Below are 18,067 nucleotides of genomic sequence, written 5' to 3'. Positions count from 1 at the left end.
ACTTCATCACAGCCAAAGAACAGCATTCAGGAAAAGGAAGTATCCTAGTTCAAGAAAACATTTTCATGTTCAAAGCATGGTACAACTTTTAAAACTTTTGATACATTCAATATTTTAGCTACATCCTCAGATTAATCTGTTTAAGGCATTTTGATCAAGGTTTATGATGTCAACTCAAGACTCGTAACATAAGCCTCAAAGATACACCCATTTTAATCAAGTAACCAAGTCACCGGTGGATTGTTCACTCAAGTCACTCTTACTGTGGCTACTACATTAAGCCCTAGGCCAAGTAAGTTACAGAACGAAGGAAACTTGATGGCTCCTTTCCTGAAGATCAGACACATCAAGGTTGTCAAACCAAAATGAACAACTTTTAGCATTAGCTGACTGTTAGTGTTTGCATTTCCTAGGGCAATGCCATCTTTAACCTTATGTTGTACTGCAACTCAACACAGTCCTCAATATTTTGTATACTACTGCAGAACCATCCTGTTTTTCAGCTGTCTTATTAACTAAAATGAGAGGAAATCCAGCTGTTTCCCTTAACAGCTGGCTGCCATGTCACACCACTGAAGTACAAAGCGTGCTAAATATAAGAGTAGATGAGCAACACAAAATGCTTCCTAAAGATTTTGAAGTATTTTATATAGCAAGCATATCAATGAGCATTCACTCAAGTCTGCCAGGTGAACGTTTTTATCATAGTAACAGAAGTACTTTGTAGCAGATTATGATCCATTTTATTTTCTTAATTGAAACAGATTTACATGGTGCATCCTATATACACACACACACACACCCCATCTGTGGTTGACAAGAAAGAGGGACACTGATATTTGGGCTTGAATATGACCACAACTTTAATTTAAGTACAAGCAATAAGTGATCACCTGGGAGAGGATACATCTCTCCAGTCAACATTACTCAAGAAAATGGTCTGCCTATCAAGCTGTGTGAAACCTGACTGCCTTTCAGTGGTTCGTCACCACCTCCAAGAGAGAGAGGTGGACAACACTGCCTTCCCCCATCCACTGCAAACATTATCCAACCCAGCAGGCTAGTGATATATTTTTTTGGAGGGGGGGAACCTCTAAAATTGAGAATCTAAAAAACTAATTGCATACAATTTACAGGTATTAAGACTTTTGCTGCCAATGTCTAATTAGGTCAGGTTATTCATTTTATGTATGAATAGCTTCCCATGATACATCACAAACCGATTAATAACAAAATCATAAACACATCAACAATGAATGCCTTTATAAAAAAATTCAGATCCAATGCTGATATAGACAGATAATCTCCACTTAAAAGGCTTGCTGGAAAAGGAAGGACTTCAATAGGCACCAAGAACACAATAGAGACAGCACATGTCTGATATGTAAAGGGATGGAGTTCCAAAGGGTAAGTGCCACCACACTAAAGGCCCGATTCCTACATCATAACAATGGACCTCCTGATGAGGTAGTATCTGCAGGAGGCCCTCTCCTACAAAGCACAGTGATCAGTTGGGTATACAAGGAATGGATGATCTTTAAGATATCCTGGTCCCAAGCTATACAGGGCCTTGCCACCACTATCAGCATCTTGAACTTAGCCTGTAACCTAATTGACCACCACTGTAATTCTTTCAGCAGCAGTGTGACATGGCAGCAATATTCTGCACTAGTAAGTAATTAAGCCACTGCCTTTTGCACTAGCTCCAGCTTCCAGGCCAACCTCAGGAGCAGCCCTACATAGAATGCATTGCGGTAATCCAAACTGAAGGTTACCAGTGAATAGGGAACAGTGGTCAGGCTATCCTGGGCCACAAACAGCCACAGTTTTCTAACCAGACAAAGCTAGCAATAAAAGGCACTCACAGCCAGGTCATCATTGTCTCTGGTGACAAGAAATGGATCCAGGACCACACAGGCCACAAACTTGCTCCTCCTCTGGACCCTGTCCAAGACAGGCAATAGACAACATTGAAATATTGATGTTCACTGGCCCTTAAGATTAGATAAGCATGAGGTTGGAAAGGGGAGGGGTTGAACAGAACTTTACTTTTGGAGGTAGTTAGCCACCACATCCAATTTAGCTTACAACATGTGCTCTCAAGTTAATGGAATGGAACTAAAGATATCCTGAAACACCTAGCTGCTTTTAAGAAACCAGGCAGCTATGGAGAAGGGTATTTAACATCCTCTGTCTCTACCTAAGTTCTCTCAAAGAAATATAGGAGCTTTTCTGGCCTTTGCGTCACTGAAGCATTAACTTGGTCCTCAACAGTCTTCTGGGCTGGCCACCATTTCCCTTTGTTACGCTAGTTAGTGAGGATACTGTTGCTGCAGAACCAGCAATTTCCTCAGATATCTGGTAAGTTCCAATTCCCCAAGCTCTTTATTCAGAAATAATTTCTGAACATTTCTGAAATTTCACTCCACTCCTGTAGAGACATCAAGAGCCACAGTACCTGGAGGCAAGATCCTCTTGCGTAGAGTTCCTGGGAGCTCAGGAAACAGCTACGTCCAAGCACATCTTCATACTGCTGTACCTGTTTGGGAAGTTGCAAAAGGACTTTTGCAGCAGATAAAGCAGCTCTCACATCACTGCCAGTACTGTCAAATTGGAAGTCTTCAGTACTTCTGCCTCTACTATCTTAGCTGTAGTCTAGGTCCGATTCCATAGCAGCTCTCAGAGCAATACTTTGGGTTATGTCAAAGTGGTCTTCACTGACTAAGGGGTTATGTTGCTAAAGACATTGAACCATTTTGCAATTCACCAATAAAGTGAAGAAACATGATTTAGGTGTTATTTCCACTTGCTTATCAACTTACGCATCCCACAGTGACAAATGGTCAAGTTTACCTCACTACGTTTCTAACGTTGGAGATAAGAACGTTGGAACAAGTCCCAGTTTACTTGTCTGATCATGATGGTTACTGTTAGCCCTTCCCCTTGAGATATTTCCAAGATGCAATAAATAGCAATACAACGTGCACATGGAACACTCACTGCTTGGGTTGCCTCTATCATTGCACCCTTTTTTAACATTGCACTGCTATAAAGAATATGACTTTGCACTATCTCAGAGCTCTACAATGTGCCTTTGGCTCATTCTCAAACAGAACCAGGAGGTGGCTATGGATAGTCAAGCCTCAAGTCTCCGGCCCTTATGCTACGCATCTTTTAGAATTAGACAGCAGCAAACCAGGCAAGTGGTGAGCTACAGTCCCAATGTGCCGGCTGCCTCTTGGTGGCATGGCTTCCATCCATAAGAGATGGGGACCATAAATTGACTGTGCTAGGTAGCCATCATTACTGTTTTCAGTCACTGACCTTGCTCCCTGCCCCAAGTCTTTGAGCATGTGTACAGAACTGAGAGGCAGGAAGAGAAGGTCTCATCTCACTTCAAGCTAATCTTTGGAAAAAGTCAAAAACAAGAGAGTTACTTCATGTCATGGGAAGAGATGGAAGTGGAAAGAGGGGGGAAGTAGCCTCACTGCAAGCTGCCTCCAAATCTTGAACCCAGAATTATACGAACTCCTCTCCCAAGTTCCCTGCATATGCTAGAGCAGACAGAAGGAGATATTTGCAGTAGATTGAATGTTTCCCACTTCCTGTTTAACAATAACAAAAGGGGACCCTCCTCAAACTGGGGGGACAGGTCAAGGAGTGGATTTGTATGGAAGGACTTTGAGCTCAGTTCTGTTATTGAAAACAGATTCCTGGGCCAAGCACCTCTTAAGAGGCTCCCAAGCATACGTTCAGCCCCTCCGAGCCACTACTTTGCCCCTTGTAGGCCATGAGATGCTAGCAGACCAAGTAGATCCGGCAAACCTGAAGTCTGCCAACCCCTGCAAGAGGACTTGCAAGAGGCAGGAAAAGTATTCACCACATGAAGTGAGAGATCCCTCCAAGTTAAAGTTATCCATAATGTGCAAGTTGAATTCCTGGTTAGGAACATAAGAATTCATGGGAGCCTCTTGCCCTGCCCCAAACCCAAGGAGGAGATGAGCTGCTACAAGTTATTTTTTCCACTGAACAATTCCTTTTACAGAGGAAAAAAGTGTCGCACAGATTCATTAAAAACTCAACAAAATGCCCATGAAAAAGTGGAGGAGCAGCTAAGGCAGCAAGAAAGCGCAGTACCCACAAACAAATGTTGGGAAGAAAATATTCTTTCCTGGCTCACATTAGAAGCCTTGATCTTATTTCTAGGTCTTAATAACTATTTTTATTAGCTCAATAGCACCAAGAGTTATTCTGCAAGGGCTAGAGTGTCCCTCTAGAACTGTACAGAAGCATATTTCACTTAATGATGAATTGTATACATCTTTGTCAATAGCCATTCTTCAGATTAACAGTGCACTTCTGGACAGATGGTTCATTTTCACAGCCAGTTCCTCTCGTTTGTGGCAATGTGTTGAAGGGTCCACAAGATTTTCAAGTCTATCGAACCCAAGTGTATCTGCTTCCTTCTTAAAGGAGAAACCCCTCAGAATAGAAGCAAACAGTACAATCCTTCTTGCAGTTCTTTGATGTGCTTCCTCTGAAGCAAGGCCCATTGAACTCAATGAGTCTTACTGCCCCGTAAGTGTGCAAGTTTTACAACCCAAGTCAAGAAGCCAGCTTCTCTCTTTTGGAAGTTGAAATAGCCAAGGTTTACATTTTTAAAAATGGGATCTGCCATTAGTTCTTCATGCCCAAATTCCAAGTGTAACCCAATACCTGAAAGGACTATAATACCTGCAAGCACTTAAGAGGCAAATTCAGTTTGCAATCTCCATCTTCAGCTCATTTTATTTTTACTTGTCCCACCTCCCCATCCCAACTTCTGCTTTGAGACTCATCTCACCTGATTAAGTAGAGTTCTGGAGAACTTGAAAACTTACACATTATTTTGCAATTTTTGGTTTGTCCTAATTGTCTAACTACGGATGTTGAGAGTTTTTTTCCCTCCCTATGAACCAGCACAGCTGCCTTTGTTTGTTTTTATGTCTCATGTAGGCGGTAATCCTTCACTGTATCCTTCACCTGCCCTTACTGTATATTTTTTTATTTAAGATTTATCAAAGCCTCTAAGTAGTTTACATAAAATGTACATTAACATTTCCAATAAAATCAGATGTCAAAAACAAGCTGACCCATTTTTTTTTCCAGAATAGATAATGCTACATATATGGGCAAAAATAGCTACAGCTATTTATTTTATTTATTTATTTCATTCCATTTCTATACCGCCCCTAGCCTATGGCTCTCTGGGCGGTTTACAGCAAGGAATAAAATACAATGCAGTAAAAAAGAAATCAGATAAAATCCCTAAAACAGACAGCTTAAGCGTTTAACAACTTGATATAAAATTAACTTAACATTAAGCAATTAAAATGCCTGGGAGAATAAAAAGGTTTTAACCTGGCGCCGAAAAGATAGAAGAGTAGGCGCCAGGCACACCTCATCGGGGAGACTGTTCCACAATTCGGGGGCCACTACTGAAAAGGCCCTAGATCTAGTAACAGCCCTCCGAGCTTCCCTATGGGACGGGACTCGGAGGAGGGCCTTAGATGTTGAACGTAGTGAGCGGGTAGATTCATAGCGGGAGAGGCGTTCTGTAAGGTATTGTGGTCCCGCACCGTATAAGGCTTTATAAGTCAAAACTAGCACTTTGAATCTGGCCCGGAAACAAATAGGTAGCCAGTGCAGACGCGCCAGAACAGGTGTTATATGTGTGGACCGTCTGGTCCTCATCAGCAGTCTGGCTGCTGCGTTCTGGACTAGCTGTAGTTTCCGAATTGTCTTCAAAGGCAGCCCCACGTAGAGTGCAGTGCAGTAGTCCAATCTCGAGGTTACCAGAGCATGGACGACTGAGGCGAGGTCAACATTATCCAGATAGGGGTGCAGCTGGGCTACCAACCGAAGATGGTAGAACGCATTCTGTGCCACCGAGGCCACTTGAGCCTCAAGAGACAGGAATGGATCGAAAAGGACCCCCAAGCTACGAACCTGTTCCTTCAGGGGGAGTGTAACCCCATCCAGAACAGGTTGAACATCCACCACCTGGGTCGAGAAGGCACCCACCAACAGCATCTCAGTCTTGTCAGGATTGAGCTTCAGTTTGTTAGCTCTCATCCAGTCCATTATCGCGGCTAGGCAACGGTTCAGCACGTTAACAGCCTCACCTGAAGAAGATGAAAAGGAGAAATAGAGTTGCGTGTCATCAGCATACTGGTGACAACGCACTCCAAATCTCCTGATGACCGCTCCCAGCGGCTTCATATAGATGTTAAAGAGCATAGGGGACAGGACCGATCCCTGCGGGACTCCACAATGGAGAGTCCAGGGCATCGAGTAACGTTCCCCAAGCCCTACCTTCTGGAGATGATCCGCCAAGTAGGAGCGGAGCCACCGCCAACCGGTACCTCCAACTCCCAATTCCGTGAGTCTCTCCAGAAGGATACCATGGTCAATGGTATCAAAAGCAGCTGAGAGGTCAAGCAGAATCAACAGGGTTACACTCCCCCCATCTCTCTCCCGACATAGGTCTAAATGTTCTAAATCACCAGCACATTTAGACGTCCAGGCAACCGACACAAACATGAATAATGACATTGTGTCATTGCATGTGGCAGGGCAGAGTAAGTCAGTGTTTTATGTCCCTGCGTCACAGCCAGGGGTGGGGTGGGGTGGGGTGGTTTCCCACACAGCCATTTTATCTGCACTGATTTTTTATCTATCACCCATTACTAAAATCCAGCACATCATAGGAACAATTGCTATATTCACTAGCAATAACGCCAAATATCAGCTGAAACTCAATGGTCAAGCCCCAAGATAAGCAATTCAGTTTTATAAGCAAGCAAGTTTCAATTAAGGATGATTAAGGACTCAGTCACCAGGCAAATATCAATCATTGAACCTCGTCCCTTCCATAGGAAGTTTGCCTGTTAAATCATTATTCTAGGAGTAAAGGTGAAGAGTTGTGCTTTGCAGCACCATTTCCATTTCAATTATAGTTCCTATGGAAAGGCTTTGTCTCTGACATGGGAAGAGATAGAAGGGAAGTGTCAACATTCCTTTCAACAGTAAGATGCAGCATTTGTTCTGATCAGGGCGGCAAAGGAGAATGGTAACTTACGTGTATATTATGTTTTATTATATAGGATAAGCAAAGCCAGTTTACATGTAAAACCTGAATGTATCTTTCAGCTACCAATGCCACCATTATTTTTTGTTATGTTAAGAAGTTTCCAGTTCTAGTTTAAAGATTAGAATCTAAGCAGCAATCATTCCAATACTATCTCTCTCTCACTCACACAAAACAAGGAAGCAGTGAGAAGGTTTTTATTATGTTATTTTTTAGTGGCTACAGCAGTGCCATTTTTAACTGTACCAAAAGTCTCTTGTTCTCTTTATACATACACCAACCTGATGGTATCAGCTCACAAATTTGATATAAAGCTAGATCTACATGGCGTACTAGAAAGGAAACTTCTCTTTTTTTTGGCCAAAGACCAACTATGTTTTCTGTACAACTCGCAGCTCTTTGAATAAAGTGAAAAATCTGTAAATCAATTGCCTTTTAAGGTACAGGCTCTTCCCCTGACCAATGGCCTTCCAGATTGTCTACTAAATGCTTCTTTGCCAAGTAATGGTACTCAAAGCTTGATGAGCCATCTGTTCTTTTCTTACAGGTTGGCATAAGAGACCTAGGCATTCTTAGCTTCTTCTCTTTACTTACTACACTTTTAAATTAAACATTGCCTGTGGTGAATGATCATGTGAAAAATTAATGCACTGGTCCCAGAACAAGATAGGCTGGGTGATGCAGGCATTCCCAAATTGCCTGGCAGTATTTTTTTTTTTTTTAATACTCGGCATATTTGAGATCCATTAAGTAAGCTGCAGTCTGGGTCATGAAACCAAGTTAACTCTTCAAACCATCGTGTTGTCTTCTTGTTGTCCAATATGAGGATGTCAACTTGAGTTAGGAAGTCTCTTTTGAGAAACTCACTTGTAACCCTTCTATGGGAGTAGCTGGGTAGAAATGAATTCCCGCGTATCCAATACCCAAATATTTGTGCCTAGTCTTTGATTAAATATGTTGGAGTTATGCCATGGTTATCACAAATCTTGTCTAAAACCAAGAAGTCCTACCTTTGGGTTTAAGTATTATTCAAGGAAGAGCTTGGTACAACCCTGCACTATTTGGGGCCAGGGGAGCAAAACAAGCAACCGCACATTAGCCACCATCTGTTGTAGCCCCTTCAGCTTAGACAGCAAGCATGCTCTGCATGACTGAAGTCCTGAGTTCCAATCACCAACATCTCTAGCTAAGAAATTTCAGGTTGCAGGATTGGGACAGCCCTCTCTGCCCAAGACCTTGAAGAGCCATTGCTACTCAGAATAGACAATACTGCCTAGCCAAACTCTGTCCAAGGCATCAGTGCTGTCCCAAGAACTCCCTCAATTTGTGGTTAAGGTTCACGCTGGCCTGGGTTTGTTTTTCTTCATATTCAATGGGTGGTAACTGCCTTTAGCCCCTGGACTGAATATGGCAACAGAAGTGTTATGCCATCTTCACCTAACCAAAGAAGGGTTCCCAAAACAACGTCAAGAGCATGGTGATGCAGATGCTTTCATCACTCCACTACTTGTCTGTGGAAACTAGAACATTACTACAGCAAGAAGAATACCACAAGGATGAGGGGAAGCACCCCCAGTCTACAGTTACACAAGTTATGTTCCTCATTGGTACAGTCTAGAAATATATCAGTTTCCAGCCCCCCACATCCTGAAACAGCCAATTCTTGCTACATAACAGTAGCTAGCTTAGCTGCTACCTAGGTATTTGAGTATATATAAACACAGGGTGTGGACATTAGCTGGCAGCAATGAAACCACCTTCCCTATTTAAAAGCTACTACTTCTGTTCATAAAGACAACTGCATATAAAGAAACCCATAAATCAAACATTTCATTCAAGCTGCTCCACCCAAAAATCCAAGTAGAGTACAGGTTGGTCCCTTGAACTGCAACACGAAGACTAGAAGTTGCTTCAATAGCGTTACTAATTACAACTCAATTAGCACACCTGAACACACCCTCGTGAGCCACTGATAATAGGACAACTGTTACATGACTGAATGCCTAGTGTGGACTGGATTTGGCACATCTCCATTGAGTGACATCTGAATGTTGCTGCTTATCAGTGTTCCTGTTAAACTGAGTCAGTATGGGTGTGGGACAGTGCTTGTCTCTTTAAAAAGTCATCTACTCTTTGACACTAAGTTATTTACACTACCACACACTAGAGGTAAAGATTATGGATTGGATCAGGCCTGCAAACAGAAGAGCTCCTTCTGCTTGTGGTACATGCTATGAACTAGTGAAGGATTTTGCTGGGGGAGGGGAGAGAGACAATTTTCACCCATTCCCCTTGCAGCCTTCAGTGTTCTCAAGGTGCCCCAACCCACATAAGAGCTGCAGAGGAAGGGGGTGTTCAGAAAAGTAGCTTTCCCCTTTCCATCAGCAGGAGCATTCATTCATTCATTCGATTTATATCCCGCCCTTCCTCCCAGTAGGAGCCCAGGGATGTAGGGATTCAGGGGAAAGGAAAGATGGAGAAAGTTCTGGTGAGCAAGCAGAACTGCTGTGCTAGCAGAACAGCAGCACTGGATACAACCATCTGAATAGAAGTCTGGATCCAACCCCTGATCAGTCAGGAAGTGACCATCACTTTCCATTCATGCACACTTATTTGTACAGTGCATTGTAATGGGTATCCAGTGCAGAAGACGTTAGGAAAAGTCAGAATTCTAAGTTATCCCAGGACAACAAAAATGTTTTTGCTTAGTGTTTCATGTTTCTTTCCTCCTTTGGCTTAAAGCAAACTCCTCCCACTAGCAGATCACTGCATTCAGTGCAGCAGTTTTTAGTTACTTGTTCAAGAAGACTGGTTCACTGAAGGTAACCTGATTGCTTGCATGGGGTGATGCATTCAGAATTGTAGTGAAGCCACTATATACTAGCATTTTATTGCTCATGAAAAAACTGCCCGGTTTACTGAAGGAAAGAATTCCCACATAAAGATCTGGCAGCATATACAGAAGGAGGCACACCATAACCTGCACTTCAGGAGTGGCACTTTCAATCATGCAGCAATCACAATTTTAAAAGTCTGGATACATTCCCACTTCTTAGACTTCCATTTGTGTCCCAATTCTGATCCTAAGCAGGAAACTACATTGGAACTTGTTTAGGGCAAGTGAATGAAAATTGTTCAGTAAAATGTAAGTTACTAAAGTTGATAGCAAGTTATTAGTTGCATGTTAACTGCCAGAAGACACAGGTGCTTAACTATTCATCTTCCAACAAAAACAATAGAGATTAATATGTCTCTTGTTGACTGAATCAACTTTCAATTTTCAAGGTAGCTCAATGCATATTCAGGTGTCTGCTGCTATGCAAGAGTCCAAGTTTCAAGCGAATGCTACTAGCTGCAGAGAGAATACAGGTTTGTTACTTAAATTTGCATCTACATACGAGTTACAGGATGCTAGAGGGCTGATCATGCAGGGAAAGTATGTTTGATTCTTGTGATGCTCTTGCACTTCAAATGCCAGATTTTAGACCTATGCTCTGCTGATATTTAAAGCAAGACTGCTTTTTTATCAGTTCCAGGAATCTAGAAACCTGGGGCAAAATTAGTGTTCATGAGTATTGCTATTTGCACTTAGAGTTCAGTAAGAAAGCTTTATATCAAATTATGAGTTTCTAGACTACATTGAGGCTCAGCCCTACTTCAAGTAAGACAATTCAGTTTTCCCTGTGAGAAAACCAGAGTCAATAGTTAAAACCAAGGTACAGTTGCATGCTTATAAAACCCTTACATGTATGCTTTGATTTTGAAGTCGCCCTATGCAGTTGTAGGCTGCAATCCTACATCTAGAAGCCAATCCCAGTGAATGCAATGGGACAACTTGTGAGTCAACATGCATAGGATTGAACTGTTCCAAGTTCTAGCTATGTCACAGCATGCCTTCCAAGTCCTACCAGAACTGTGTCCCTTCCTCTACCCATGGTGAGGGGCAAAGTCCCTGAGAAACCAAGAATAGCCCATCAGCCTACTTAAGTGCGCGTCAGGGAAAGCCCCATGAAAAGCTAAAGAGACCATCAAGAAAAGCTTGATCCTTTGACCCCTAATTCTAATAACTGATTCAGTCATTAAGTTATACTGCTACCATCCTGTGGCCAGCCCAAAGCTAAATTCATGCCTCCTTATGTCAATGTACCTCCTATGACAAGCTAACATGTAAAGCAGCTTGAAGAATTTGGGATATCTGAGGAAAGCCCTGCTGGATCAGGCCAACAGCCCACCTAGCCCAATATCATGTTCTCACAGCGACCAACCACATGCCTGTGGGAAGCCCACAAGGAGGAACCCGAGTACAACACTCTCCCCACTAGGGATTCCCAGCAACTGGCGAACACTGCCTCCGACAGTGGAGATAGCTAGGCTCTATCATGATGTTTACCCAGGGCAGAGATTTCTAAAACTTTTATGCAACAATGGGAAATCTTTATTAACACATCTGCTGGAATCCAATATTGCTGCTATACAGCTTGCAATCCACATGCCCAGGAATCTATACATATTCTACTTTGCCCAGACAGAGTACTAATTTATAAGAGGTAGCTTGCCATCTCCCATGCGAAATACAGAAGGGGCAGGGTCTTGTTTAGTGAAAGAGTAAACTCCCACCCACCTGCCACACAAACAACTTTTATCAAGTTTCTGCTAGTTGTACACTAACAGCACCCAGCATTATTGCTAGAGTACACATCATTCCTATTGTTACTTCTGTTGGCACTTTGCACAATATATTCTGCTGTTAATATTTAAACTGAAAAGAAATCAGAGTGAAGTAATTCCTGGAAAAGCAAGTTTGCAACAGCTGTCAGAGGTATTTTCCCACAAGGAGACAGATTCAGAGCTCAGCAAGGTTTCCGTGCTTCGAAACATATGGGTTACATACAGAGAACCAACATTCTTTCTCCTATACTTTTCCTTGAAGCCTCAACTCTATTTACACAGACACAATGTCTCTGAAGTTATGCTCCAGGTCTCTAATTCAAGGTCACGTTTTGCTCATAACAAACATAGTTTTATACTCCAGAGACACAACTGAGGAGAACTGAAGTTACTTCCTCAGTTAAATTCAGACAGACTTTCAAACAGGGTAACAATTGTTAGAAAGTTAGATTTTAGCTCCCACAGGCAGGTATTAGCTTTATTTTCTTTTACTTGTTAACACATCACTTCTATGCTACTACTTGTCTACTGAGAGAGAGCGCAGCAAAATCTGGCCTTGAGAATCACTTATTAACTAAAAAGATTAAGAGCTGCCTTCATTTGCAAGTGATGTATTTATACCTCTGCCCCCACTATTCCTGATATAGTGTTCCCAAAGTCTATTGACACACTGACCAGGATGAAACTTCCTTAGTTTTAACAGTGCATCAGCAACATGCCCTCTCCAACCATTTTCTGGGCTCTATTTGACTTTAAAAAACACCTGTACATAAAACTGTGTAGCATAAAACTACCAATCAGATTGTTTAGAGTTCTTTGTTATCCGAGTTGTTTGTCTTTGTTTTGTTGTTTGGTGGGACAAACTCTGGCCAGAAAAACTCTCCCAATGAAGTTTTTCCTTCATGAAAAGGTGTTAAGCATATCTGTCATTTTACTGATACTACATATGCTTCGACCCTCCTTAAAATTGGAATTATGGGCAATTGTTAGAAGAGGCACAAGTTCATCCCTGCAATATCACAGTCTTCATCCATAAAAGTTCAAGAACAGGTTGGACAAAGTACCTTTTTCTGCCTCAGGTTATGGGATTGGCTAAGGTAATTATGGTGATTATGCAAGAACTTTTCCTGTTTTCCATGCTCTAGGGACCACATGGTTTCCTGCTTCAGCTGGGAACTGTCAAATAATGTGTACGTTTGATCAGTGTGGAGTAGTGGTTAGAGTGCTGGACTATGACCTGGGAGACCAGGGTTTGAATCCCCACACAGCCATGAAGCTTACTGGGTGACCTTGGGCCAGTCGCTGTCTCTCAGCCTCAGAGGAAGGCAATGGTAAACCCCTTCTGAATACCGCTTACCATGAAAACCCTATTCATAGGGTTGCCGTAAGTCAGAATCAACTTGACGGCAGTCCATTTCCATTCTGATCAGTAAGAATTGCCAGTAGGACACATTTTCTCCCCTTGATCAGGGGAAAAAAGCTGAAGTTTAGAACTCATCTAGCAAAACAAGACTCTTGTTTTTCCTGCTGGAGACTACACATGCTCACTCCCAATGCAAGTCCCAAGGATCTCCTTTTGAGTTCCTCCAGGAAACGTGCAAAGGTTCAGGCAGCTGCTAAAAGCAGAAGCATGCATCTTTGTGTCATTTTCGAATTGTGTTTGGTAGCAAAAAAATTTTGTGTTGGCTAACAATGCAATTCAACACATATCTACTCAGAAGTAAACTCCACTGGGTTCAATGGGACTTACTCCCAGGTAAGGTGTACTGGATTGCAGCCCAAGTCTCTAAGTAGATAACAGAGCTTCAGCTCATGAAAGAGCTATTTTAGTGAACATTCCAAAGTCAGTAGAATATTTTGTGTGTTCATGTTCTTTGGACTGTACAAACAAATGTTTCCATGAATACAAGGGCCGTAGTATTTAGCAAGAACACAGGTTATACTTCCCAAGTATCCACAAAGCAACAGGTTTAGCCTCTTGATAATATTAGCTGGCATTCTATGCAGTAATACAATATTATCCTTCAACACCTACTGCTTTTTGGCACAATTTATTCACTGCTTTAATATGGAAAGCAGTTTGGCATTTTGCAAGAATAGCTTTCCAACAGACATAGTCATAATTGCAGAACTTTCTATACAGTTACACTAACCATAAACCAGACTAACCATTTCATAATTCTGCTTTATTCAAAGAGATTATATTTCTTAAAACCTTAGCAGCCTTTTAATCACAACTTTGGAGATGTTGTCTAGTCCTTAAACATACTAATTGTAAACATTTAGTAATATCTTCCTTCTCTGGCCCTACTACCTCCCAACTCATTAAGCTTAGCAAAATGCAGCTTCAAAATAAAGAATAAAAGATGGAATCTTCTTATCTACAGGCAGTTTTTAAAAGAATCACAATACCAGTTTTCAGAATTGTGTTATGAACAAGATCCATATTACAGCAAAAGTTGATTCCTTATATTGGCAGAGGGCTGGACAAAAGGTCCCTTCAAACTCTGATGCTACAACCATGTGCATACGTATCTGCAACTCAGGATAACACTTCATATATCTGATCAAGTGGACTAGTCCACCAAACCTTACGGTATAAATTTATCATCTATCTTTAAGGTGCCATAAGATTGTTTTTGCTGCAACAGACTAACACAGCTATCCCTTTGAAAGGTAACAAGTTATTTGAGAGTGCACAACTTACACCTTATGGGTATGATGTGTCAGATATGTATGCCTTGACTACCCACAAGTAGCCTAGCATTTTGAAATTTGTCCCATTACTCCAAAACACTAGGTACAGCTGAATCAATATCAAATGATTTGCCTGAATACAGTGGAACAGCAACACCAACTGAAAAATACAGAATAGTATTTACTGAATTAATTTATTTCAGAGGTTCCTGAACTTTTCATTCCAGGGACCACTTGAAAATAGCTGAGGGTCTTGGCAAACCACTTCATGATTTTTCTGCCTGTTGTTGTATTTGTTATGTGCTGCGCTAGATGCTGTATGGTTTTAACTGTATTTATTTCTTATATATTTTATTCCATGGAATTCAAGTTGTGATACAATAACATACAATATAAGAAATAAAAGCAGCAATAAAAATACAATTAAAAACCTATATGAACATTTAATGTGATGGATGGGATCTCTCATCTTCAACCACAAAATTCATAAATATGCTACGGACCACCTGAATGAACCTCATGGACCACTGGTGGTCTACAGACCACAGTTTGGGAACCTCTGGTCTAATTGGAAATGGACTGCCTTCAAGTCAATTCCGACTTATGGCAACCCTATGAATAGGGTTTTCATGGTAAGCGGTATTCAGAGGGGGTTTACCATTGCCTGAGGCTGAGAGGCAGTGACTAGCCCAAGGCCACCTGACTGCTTCAGGGCTATGTGGGGATTCGAGCCCTGGTCTCCCAGGTCATAGTCTAACACCTTAACAACTACATCACACTGGCTCTCCCGGTCTAAGTAGTAAACACCAAATTCTACTGGTCAAAAGAGATGTGCTACAGAGATCATAGTACTGAAAACCAAGGTCTACAGCCACATTAGCATGCTTGTTCAAGTATTAAAACAATTTAGCAAGAAGTTTCCAGCATTCCTTGCGCTGCATTAGTAGTCCACAAGGCTTTGCCTAACCCACATATACCTCAGAGTATAAAGTGAAAAGGGGACAGGCTGTTTTGCTGACAGATGTCCTTTGAGGGGCAGAACACTGCTCCGTAAGCTATTACCACAAGCTGCACAGCTCTTTTTTTTAAGAAAGCACAAAGTTTAGCCCTATTCCTACATCTCCCTGGCAAGCACTGAAGCAGCTGGTCTCGGAACCAGAGGCGGGGGTTTTAACAGTGCAAACTCTTCATAAGCCTGCAGCATAGAAACCCAAGCCCTGAAGCCAAAAGGGAAGTGGCTCTACCTGCTGGGAGGGAGGCACCACAGGAAATCCTGTCTGAGCAACGCCAGTCATTTCTTCACTTTCCCAGATTAGGTTCAGGGGCCAGTTTACGGTTCAATGCTGGGGAGGGCGGTGGTTGTAAGTGGTGAACGGCACTATCAATCCGGACGGGAAGGAGAGAGCGTATGCAAATGTCTAACGCCTGAGTGTGCGCTCCTCCTCTTTGAGCAAGTATACCTCTTACACGCTCTCCCGGCGTGCACTACCACTTAAGAGAGACGGGGGGAGCTCCACATATCTTAGTGCCCTCCTTTGGCGGGCAGTGGCACAAGGGGCGGTCTGCTTCAAAGCCAGACGGGTGGGGTGTGTACAACAAGCCGCCAGGTGGCTGCCCCGGGAGTGTCAGGCTGGGCTCCTCCCCACAACCCCAGCCAGCCACGCCACTCTCGGGGGCTGTTCAGCAGCTTGGTGGGATCACAGGAACCATACCCACCTTCTCCAGTCACAGAAACAAGCGCTCAGTATACCCCTCCAACTTCATCGGATAGCCAACTCCACCGGGCACTCACCCCCACACTTAAGAGCAGCTACAAGTACTAGATGGGGACCAAAGTCTTTAGCCCTAAGCCCCAGCAGAAGAGGTGCCCAGACGGTTGCGGGTGGTGTGTTAAAATAGAGTACTCCATGCCCGCCTAAAGAGACTTCGATTCCGTAGACAGCCTGCTTGGGGGGGGGGGGTGGACAAAGCGAGATGGAAACGCCAAACAGTTTCACTCCGACAGGCAAAAGAGCCCCACGCGTAGCCCGGAGGCGCGGCTCTTCCTCCCCCTCCACCCCCGCTCTTTGCCCTGCGAGCGCGCCAAGCTCACCGATGGAGACCAGCTTGATGTTCTCCTTCTCCAGGAACTCGAGCGCCACGGAGACGTTCTCCAGCTGCATCTGTCGGAAGGTGGGTCGCTGGTGATACTTGCGGTACATGCGCTTCTGGCTAAGCACCTCCAGCAGGGCGATGAGCCGCAGCCCGTCGCTCAGGTCGAACTGCAGGTTGCCGATGCGCTTGTTCACGCAGCGGAGGTGCTCGTTGCACCAGCGGGTGAAGGTGTTCTGCTGGATCCGCTTCCAGGGCGCATCCTCCGCCAGGTCCTTCTCGGTCACCGGCATAGCTGCGGAGTCCGCCTCGAGATCGCTACGGTGATGGTGGTAATGATGATGATGTTGGTGGTGCTGCTGCTCCTCCTGCAACTGAGGCTGCAAGTAGTAGCTTTGCTCACTGCTACCACCGCCTCTGTTACAGTCACTGCGAGCCGCCTGGCTCCGCGCCTGCGTGCTCATACTGAGGCCGCCGCCGCCCCGCCCCCTCCTGGCGGTAATGAGCGGGCTGATCGACCAACCAACCCAGCCGCCTAGGCTGGCTGGCTGGTTCCCTCCCTCCAGTTGCTGGGTCACAGCCAAGTGCAAACGGTGAAACCTACAGAGGAAGAGAACGAACGGCGCCGTTAGTTTAGCAACCCCAACCCGGCTCCAGGCGGCTCTTCCAGCTCAACTTCTCCTACTGGACGCACACGCGCTCGATCTCAACTAATGATGCAGAGAGTAACAATTACGCGCCGTCTTCTTCGGGATATATTATATACCCCTCTTCGGCCAAGGGATTGGACCCTAGCCAGACAGGGGGCGGAGCCGCACAACTGCGAGGGGGGGAGAAGAGGAAAAGCTCCTCCTCCTATCAGAGACGCCGGGCACAAAGCACCATGCCCCCCCCTCCGACCCCTTATCAGACCAGTGGCCCACCTTATACTGCCAGATGGTGACCCAGTTGTAATTGTTTACTGCTTTAAGTTCCATCTTTTTCCTTTGGGATGTTCAGATATGAAGGAGCACAGCAGAGCTCATGCACCCCTAACACTTGCGAGGAAGGAATGGGAAAGATCTTCTTGTGTCTTAAAGAAGGCCCTAATCTACGCAAGCTTTGTCATAAGGCATGTGGTAGGCCTTAAGGGAGGGAATTGCTGCAACAGGGTGGTGTAGTGTCAGACTAGGGCCTGGTTGGAGGCCAAAGTGCAAATCTCCACTTGGCCATGAAGCAACCTTGGGCCAGTCACTATCTTTCAGCCTGTCCTACCTCACAGGGTTGTTGTGAGGTTAAATATGGGGGAGGGGAACCATGTATACAATTTTGAGCTGTTTGGAGGAAAAGTGGGATATTAAAAAAATTAAAATAAAACAGACTTAACAAGGCTAATTCTTGTTAAATTTAATTTTTTTAAATTGTGTTTTAAATTGTTTTTAAAATATGTATATTAAATTTGTATATTTGTTTTTAATGTTTTTAGTTACTGTAAACCGCCCA

At 43.5% G+C, this 18,067-nt stretch overlaps 1 protein-coding gene across 4 annotated transcripts in view; it reads right to left on the bottom strand.

The window, feature by feature from the left end:
* FLNB (filamin B) overlaps positions 1-17,321 on the bottom strand; it is a 106,588-nt gene extending 89,267 nt beyond the window's left edge. For all 4 annotated transcript variants that reach the window (XM_061618323.1, XM_061618324.1, XM_061618325.1 and 1 more), the window contains exon 1: positions 16,587-17,321. In XM_061618323.1, the coding sequence (XP_061474307.1) occupies positions 16,587-17,049 (463 nt within the window). In that variant the 5' untranslated portion in view covers positions 17,050-17,321. The remainder of the gene's footprint in view (positions 1-16,586) is intronic.
* Positions 17,322-18,067: the final 746 nt, after the last annotated feature.

Source organism: Rhineura floridana, chromosome 3, assembly GCF_030035675.1.
Source record: "Rhineura floridana isolate rRhiFlo1 chromosome 3, rRhiFlo1.hap2, whole genome shotgun sequence".
NCBI classification, from domain to species: Eukaryota; Metazoa; Chordata; class Lepidosauria; order Squamata; family Rhineuridae; genus Rhineura; species Rhineura floridana.
The sequence above is the reverse complement of the archived record's forward strand: the minus strand, read 5'-3'. Positions and strand labels throughout refer to the sequence as shown.